Source organism: Nanorana parkeri, unplaced genomic scaffold, assembly GCF_000935625.1.
Source record: "Nanorana parkeri isolate BGI_ZX_2015 unplaced genomic scaffold, ASM93562v1 scaffold586, whole genome shotgun sequence".
Lineage (NCBI taxonomy): Eukaryota > Metazoa > Chordata > Amphibia > Anura > Dicroglossidae > Nanorana > Nanorana parkeri.
The window spans coordinates 982,907-991,161 of record NW_017306854.1 but is presented as its reverse complement, the minus strand read 5'-3'; the positions used below and the strand labels follow the sequence as shown (position 1 = coordinate 991,161).

Below are 8,255 nucleotides of genomic sequence, written 5' to 3'. Positions count from 1 at the left end.
GTGAAAAAGTTCCAAAAAGGGGGGGGGGGGGTGCAGATTGGCTGCAGCCTTGTGAAACGCCATAGGCTGACAGTCATGGTCCAGGAAGCAAAGGCAAAATCTGGCACGGATTTCTGGATATCGTGACAACTGCAAAGTACAACAATGATACAATGTAAAGTTAAGATGCAATTTAAACTTATTTCAACTAGCCTGCAAGTTTCAGTTTTGTTGGTCACCATCAGTGCAAGGTATGAGAGGCATCATCTCTGGGGCAGAGCCTGAGCAATTACAAGACTGAATAGCCAGTCAAGTTATGGTGAAGTCCTTGCTGCTCTCCAAGTCCTATTCCATATAAGCCCTATCTTTTATAAATTGCATTGGTGTTGGCCAACAAACCTGAAACATCTATGAGAGCTGAAAAAAAGGCTTCATGATTTGATTTCATTACATCATTGCTATGGATGTACATTTGTTCACTAGAGCATAAATAGATGATTTGCATGACCGCACTGTTCTTGAAGTGGATGTAAACCTCATTGTTAAAACCTCAAAACATTTTTAACATTAATACCATGTGATGGCAACAGTAATGTCATTTCAAAAGCCATTTTAAATATTTTTAAATTTACAGCTTTCATTAAAAGAATATCTGGTAACCCTGCCACGAAATTCCTTGTTCAGACATGGCTGTTGTCAATGCACTGTTCTTGTCTGCAAATTGTACTCCTAATTCTTTACCCTGTCACATGCACTTTCAAGGGAGACTTTAAGCATCAGTGCCAACACCCAATGCACACACATGGTTCACTGTTGACACTTTCAATGATCTTGCCCTGATACAGTAAATGCCATGCAGCCATTGCTGGAATGCATGCATGAATGGAGCCAGAAAGTGGCTGCAAAGAGGCTCAAAAAGGTCAGCAACCTAAAGATGCACCAAAGGATAAAATAAAAGAAAAAAATAGTATTTTCTAAAAGAAAAAACTGACAGTGGCTTAGGATACAATGGCACTCAGTTAGGCTCCCTTCATAACGTTGTCTTGTGTTAATGCACACAATACTGTGTGTGCTAACATAGTGCACAGTACCCCAGCATGCATGTGTTGTGTTATTGGGTAGTAATGTATTCTAAATAGCTCTCCAACACACTAAAGCAAAGGACCTACTTTGCAGCGCTTTGCCAGCAAAGATTAAAATACTGTTTTAGGTTCACTGAGGAGCATTGCCAGCTTTTTCACAATATATGAGCTGCCTTAATGCAATGCATTTTAACATGTATGTGGTAATGCAATACAGTGCACCACAAGGGTGTGAAGGGAGCTTTAGGCTACATTACATTTAATAAATCCCTTTTTGTGCTCTTAATGGAATTGATGATGTGTTAATACTTTATATTGAAAGAATGCATTGTTCTAGTTTTCATAGAAATCTATCCATAAAACTTACTGTAAGGTAAACCTTTGGGTACATCATCTGACCATTTTGACCATTGTCATAAAAATGATAGCTGTTTAATAGTCTCTTTCAAGCACCTTTTTTTTAAACCTTTGAAAAGAAGTCTATATTATATTTTCAGCATTTCTATTTATTGTTCTCAAGACTGCATATGTTACTTCGTTTGTGTTCTTACAGTTTGAATAAATATATTTTAAATAAAGTGAAAGCATATAGCCCTGATGTCTTATACATATGTACATATTGTACCACTGTCTGCTTATGAATGTGTTTGTGTCTTTTTAAGCAAAATATAAATTTTCACTTACGGTGCTTTTTCTGCAGCTATTACATGCCCAAACCTGGATTCACAGCTCTCTGAACATGTCATCTGGCAGTTGGTTTCAGGTTCAATAAATGATTATGGATCTCAAGTCTTGCTGAGTTGCAGTCCTGGTTATTATCTTAGTGGATTGAGACTTCTACAATGTAGAGCTAATGGAACATGGAGTGGAGGCAATACCAAACCAAGCTGTATGGGTAGGGATCAGATATGTATGAATTCAAGTCTTTAATTTAAATTAATTCTGTCCATTCTGTATTATCATTAATAATGAGACCATAACATTTCCAAATGACCAGCAGTAGGACACCCTAAGGTATTCTTAGCTTGAAAGTGCAACACTCTGGCTTGTTATATTATATTTGTTCAGACATTAAGATTGCATCATTAATGCATCTTTGTAAGATTTTCATACATATTTACACATAAATGTTAAATTTTATTTAAACATTTGTATCCTTGTCATAAAATATTCATCTTGAACTGTTCTTCCTTGAATGTTTTTGGAATAAATACAAACTAAAATGAAAATATTTATTATGGCATATAAATGTTCCATACACTGCTTATTCTGATGTTACACAAGATTTTCACATGGATAAAACATTGCTGTCTGTCAGATGGTAATGATGTGTTCTGAAAATTAAACCATGACCTTATAAGCCCTGTGTAGATACTAATATCCCAACAACAGATTTGTAAACATTTTTGAGGATTCTTTTTGTTGATCGTCAAACAATGATCCTTTTTTAATCAGGTAACAATTAAGTACTGCATATGATTTAATCTTTTAACTACTTGGTACTAGTGACTTGCAATGTTGAAATTATCTAAAAGAGTAAAGCTGAATGTTTTGCTACCTCAAGGTTAAAATATGTATATACAATAAAGGAAACAAATAAAAAACAAGAACAAGTAATGAGTTCACTAAATGTCTACTTTTTCAAGAAAGTAAGGTTTTACAGCACACATTCAGTGGAACATGCTTAAAAGGAAACTCTAGCTTGTTTTGTTCAATGTATTTAATTTTTTTATGTTTATATGCTTAAAATCTGATGTTTTTATTATTTGTACTAAAGCCTTATTTTACAATTAAACATGTAATAACTTTACATCAAACTTAAGTGTACTGGACTGTCCAATAAAAAAGCCCAGCACTAGCCGTGCACTTAACGAGGTTGATTTACTAAAAGCAAATAGGCTGTTCACTTTGCAAAGGAATTTTCGCTTAGCTTAGTGAATGTGAGGGAAATTCACTTTGCAAAGGCTACCTTATTACATGCAAGGAAAATTGAAAATAAACTGTATTTTTGTTTGCACATTATTGAGTGTTGGAAGTCAGGAGAACTTCACTAAGCTAAGGATTTAATAAATCAACCCCACTGACTCCTGATCAGGACAGCACCATCTCTAGTTAGTAAGCAGAAAAGAGGTGTTTCTTTCCTCTTAGTTATTCATCAGATTCATTTAGCTGTGTGTTTTTAAAATTAGATTTTCCAAACCAGCTATCTGAAATCTTGGAGTAGTAGATCAACATTCCCTATCTGCTTTCTGGAAAAGATAAATATGAGATTTTATTTATATGTAAAGTGAAAACTACATCTATACTTGTGAATATAATAGATGAAAAGGATGTATGAAAGCATAATATATCATATTTAACCACCTCCCGGCCGGCCGTTGTCAACAAACGGCCGGCCAGGAGATCCATGGATCTGAGCGGGTGTTTTTAAACATCCGTTCAGCTATGCCCACTCACAAGCGGGAAAGTGCCAAAATGTAAAAACAGGCAGCGATGCCTGTTTACATACAAGTGATAGCCGGCGGATGGCTTGTATAAGGTGCCGGCATGTGCGCCCCCCCCCCTCCCGTTGTCCGCTGTGTCCGGTGCGAGCCCAGGACCAGCATGGTGGCTCTATGGCAGAGGATCAGAGGGAGATCAGTACACATCTCCCTCCGGTCCCCTCTCCGGTGTCAGAATGCAGAAGTGATGTATAATACATCACTTCTGCATTCTTGTGTCCCTCTAAAGCTTCAGAAGCTTATTTTGGGGTCCTAGGTGACAGGGGTCTTGGAGACCCCTGATGTCTCCATAAAGAGGACCTGTCACATCCTCTTTGCTATCGTATAGGTAGGGTTTCTTAGTCCCTTATGTGATAACAATTAAGTAAATAAAATGTAATGTCACACATGAAAAATAATTTAAAAAAAAATTTCAAGTCCCCACCCTTACATACAGGTGAAACTCGAATAATTAGAATATCATTTTTCCTGACAATCCTCTCCAGGCTGCGGTCATCCCTGCTGCTTGTGCACCTTTTTCTTCCACACTTTTCCCTTCCACATAACTTTCTATTAATGTGCTTTGATACAGCACTTTGGGAACATCCAACTTCTTTTGCAATTACCTTTTTGAGGCTTTCCCTCCTTATGGAGGGTGTCAATGATGGTTTTCTGCACAACTGTCAGGTCAGCAGTCTTTCCCATGATTTTGATTCCTACTGAACCAGACTGAGAGACCATTTAAAGGCTCAGGAACCATTTGCAGGTGTTATGGCTTAATTAGCTGATTAGAGTGGGACATTTTGAGCCTAGAATATTGCACTTTTTCACAATATTCTAATTTTCTGAGATTGTGGATTTGGGGTTTTCATGAGCTGTAAGCCATAATCATCACAATGATGACAAATCACGGCTTGAACTATCTTGCTTTGCATGTAATGAGTCTATCTCATATATTAGTTTCACCTTTTAAGTTGCATTAGTGAAATAAATGAACTTTTGCACAATATTCTAATTATTCGAGTTTTACCTGTACAGACATGCATCGGGTGCGCATACGTGCGAAAACGATGATTGCGCCCATTACTCCGAACATGTTACATATCGCCACAAACGTCACAGTGAGAGCAATAATTCTAGGGCTGTCAGTCACTGATAACACTAAACTGATAAGTGGCAAAAGCTTTTAAACTGTCGCCTACTGTCAATTTTGGGTATGGTCGTTTTTTGCAATTTTGCGGGTGCGCACAATTTTAAAGCTTGACATGTCTGGTGTCTATTTACCCGACATGACCATGTCTTTTAATTTTACCCCAAAATTGGATAATAATAAATGTTTTATAACATAATGTAAAAAAGTCAGTCAAACTACTGCAGCGCTAAATAATTCAAGTGGTTAATGTGATCTGAGTAATAGTTTTGTTTGGAATACTGTTTATATAGCTGGTTTTTGTTGAATACGTAGTTTTTTTCATTTATTTCTAGTTATCTCATGTGGGGATTTACCTATACCACCAAATGGTAACAGGATTGGAACTTTGAATGTTTATGGTGCAACAACAATATTTACTTGTAATTCTGGATACACACTTGTCGGGTCCCATGTGAGAGAGTGTTTGGCTAATGGTTTGTGGAGTGGCACTGAAACTCGATGCCTGGGTAATTATAGTCTTTATTTTTTTAAACCCTAAAATCAAAGTAATGTTATTAATGTATGTAATCAAAAAGCTATTACTATTTCATGATGTAAAGGATACCGAATTTGAAAATGATTCCTATAGGGCACGTATGCTGTTGAGTCGATTCATAAAGATTATTATTCCAAAACAGGCACTTCCCAAAGTACTCCCCAAGGTGAATAGAGGCCTCACCCCAAACTTAGTCAAAAATCTACACATTATACAACCTAGGTTGTGCAGGGTTTTTTTTTGAGGGTACTCATATAGTTATAATTGTTCATATATATACATGATTCTTATAACCCTAAAATTATTACTTCTTTTCACATTTCATAATATTTTATATATAATTCATATTTCACTATGTATATTCATAATTCCTTGATTTTAATATTCAGTGTTGTATTGCTTTGTTTGTCCCCTACGCGTTACGCTCGTAGGCTTCTTCAGGGGGATCGGTATAAATCTATTTGTAAATACATGATACATTGTTCATCAACATGTTTATATGCCATTTCATAATCCATTTGTAAATCATATTTTCCAGTTTTCAATGTTTCCATTCAGCTATATACATTTATTCTTAGTATGATTGAATTGTACAGCCACTTACTTAGGGGTCAAGTATCATGGAGGGACCTAACAAGCAACACAACAAAGGTTTTCAACAATCCCTTCAATAAAAAAATTCCAAAAAACCTTAATCTTTTTTTCAATTGTATTCATTTTTTTTCACAAATTGGTCTTTACTTTGGTCTATAGGGAGTGTACACATGTGAGAGCCAAATTGGTTAAAAAGGGAAAGTAAGACTATGAAAATCAAGGGTATTAGTATAATATCTCTCTGTTTACATATCTATTCCTGTAATTTGAGTTTGGCTTTAAATGTAATTTTTTTAAACATTAATATATACTGAAAATCATTCCTACTGAAACAATTTACATTTTTTACTTTTTTACTTAACAGCTGGCCATTGTGGTTCTCCTGATCCTATTGTAAATGGGCATATAAGTGGCGATGGCTTCAGTTATCGAGACACAATAGTCTACCAGTGTAATCCTGGATTTCGTTTAGTAGGCACATCTGTCCGCATATGCCTTCAAGATCACAGGTGGTCAGGGCAAACACCAGTTTGTGTCTGTAAGTACAAAATTGACAGTACTACATTCAAGTAAATCTGACCTGGCTTAAAACATGTTTGTGCTGTGTCCCTCTCAATGACTCATGTATAGGCTTGACCTTGGACCCAAGTCATGACTGAAGCAACTTTATAATTTTGCCCAAAAAATCCAAAGCAGAGCTCCCTGCAGTAGCAAACGGTAAACACTTACCTCTTTGGCAGCCTCCAGCAAAGTCTATAGAGTTCAACACTTCCAAGAATATATAATGCCTACATGCTGTGGTTCCTTTCTACAACCTCTATATCAAAACAGGACTCAGCATTGGCATAGGGGCTGGGAAGAGGAACCATAGCACATGGTCAGGGAAGCATGTATTCATCACTCCCAGAAGTGTCAAAAGCTGAAGGCTTTGCCAGAGGCCGCAGAGCTGAAAGTCAGAGGTGTTTGGGCTCACTGCCTGTCAAAGAGGTATGGATTCATAGGGGGATTTATCAAAATTAGAGCAAACATAATCTGGAGCAGTTGCCTAAGGCAACCACTCAGCTTCTCTCTTTAGTTTGTTCAGTTAAGATTTTAAAATTAAAGAGAGAAGCTGATTGGTTGTTGTGCATGACTACACCAGATTTTGACTGCTCCAGTTTTGATAAATTCCACTCTCAGTCTTTTATTGCAGGGAGCCCCTTTTTGGGATTTGTCAGAAAAAATTATAGAGTTTATATATGGGGCTTTTGTAGAAGTGAAAGACCTAGAACCTGTATTGTTTATTTAAGTTCTAGCAGATAACAGTTGAATGAGAGATATGGCATAGTGAAGGAAGGGACTTTGGCTTATCCTTGACTTAGACAGATATGGAGGATCCAAGGATAGCCTCAATCTAAGATCCCAAGCCTGGACAGCCTGGACCTAAGATTCAGAAGATATCAACTTATATGGTCAGCTTTACAGTAGAAGAGATGCTGAGATAAAATAAATTAGCTACATAGAGAGGCTGTTTTGCACAGAGGATGAAAAGATTGATATACTTGCACTGAAAGTGAGGAACAGTAAAGCACAATCATATCAAAAGCTGGTCATATTAATAAAAAAATTATAAAACAATACTTTTTCTACAGTACTTTTTTACCTGGGTGCATTTACCAGTGTAGCTAAAAACAAATAAGAAACCTATGAGTTTCCTGTAAAAACGTTGTGTGTGATAGCTCTAAGTGGTTGATGTACCTGTAAAATTGTAATCTGATTCAACAGACAGGAGCATATTGAAAAAAATCAATCACTTCAAGATTTGCACTAGGATAATTTCTCCTAAATACTGATCCATTTACTGAACATTTTAGCAACTTTACATCTCTGTATGAATACATTATTGAGATTGTGCTACAATATACAACAATAGTATCATATTGTATGCTAGCTGTGCCCTTTATGATTAACAATCTGCCCTTAAACTCTGGTCAAGTGACTTTGCCCAGGCTGAAATTATGTAATTGGCCTACTTAAGGCAGAAGGTAGCATGTCTTCAGCCTCCTTTCCCTCTCTGATCAGATTGCAACATTGTAGCTTTGTAGCAAATCATAGGGCAAGAGACTGCAGCAGGGGTTGACCTGTGCCAGCCATTTGTAAGCACAGAAAAGAACTACAAAGACACTAGGATTTAAATGACATGTTTTGCCTCTGAGCCAGCAACTCAGTCCAGGTAGTCATTGCTGGCTCTGTATGGTGCCTAAACAACTCTGGCTGGCTTTCTGGTAGAAAAAGCAAATAAAGGCATTGTCATTGGGAGCACTGTGATCTCTAAGAGGATATAAATACCTGTTGGTGTAGCACTTACCCAGTACTTAGCCTACATGCATGTAACATGAATATATATATATATATATATATATATATATATATATGTGTGTGTGTGTGTGTAG

The 8,255-nt window shown here is 36.6% G+C and overlaps 1 protein-coding gene across 1 annotated transcript in view; it reads left to right on the top strand.

Annotated features, from left to right (window-relative positions):
* CSMD1 (CUB and Sushi multiple domains 1) overlaps positions 1–8,255 on the top strand; it is an 880,549-nt gene that overhangs the window by 806,448 nt on the left and 65,846 nt on the right. The window contains exons 50-52 of the mRNA XM_018562582.1: positions 1,762–1,956; positions 5,027–5,200; positions 6,188–6,361. Of these exons, the coding sequence (XP_018418084.1) occupies positions 1,762–1,956; positions 5,027–5,200; positions 6,188–6,361 (543 nt within the window). The remainder of the gene's footprint in view (positions 1–1,761; positions 1,957–5,026; positions 5,201–6,187; positions 6,362–8,255) is intronic.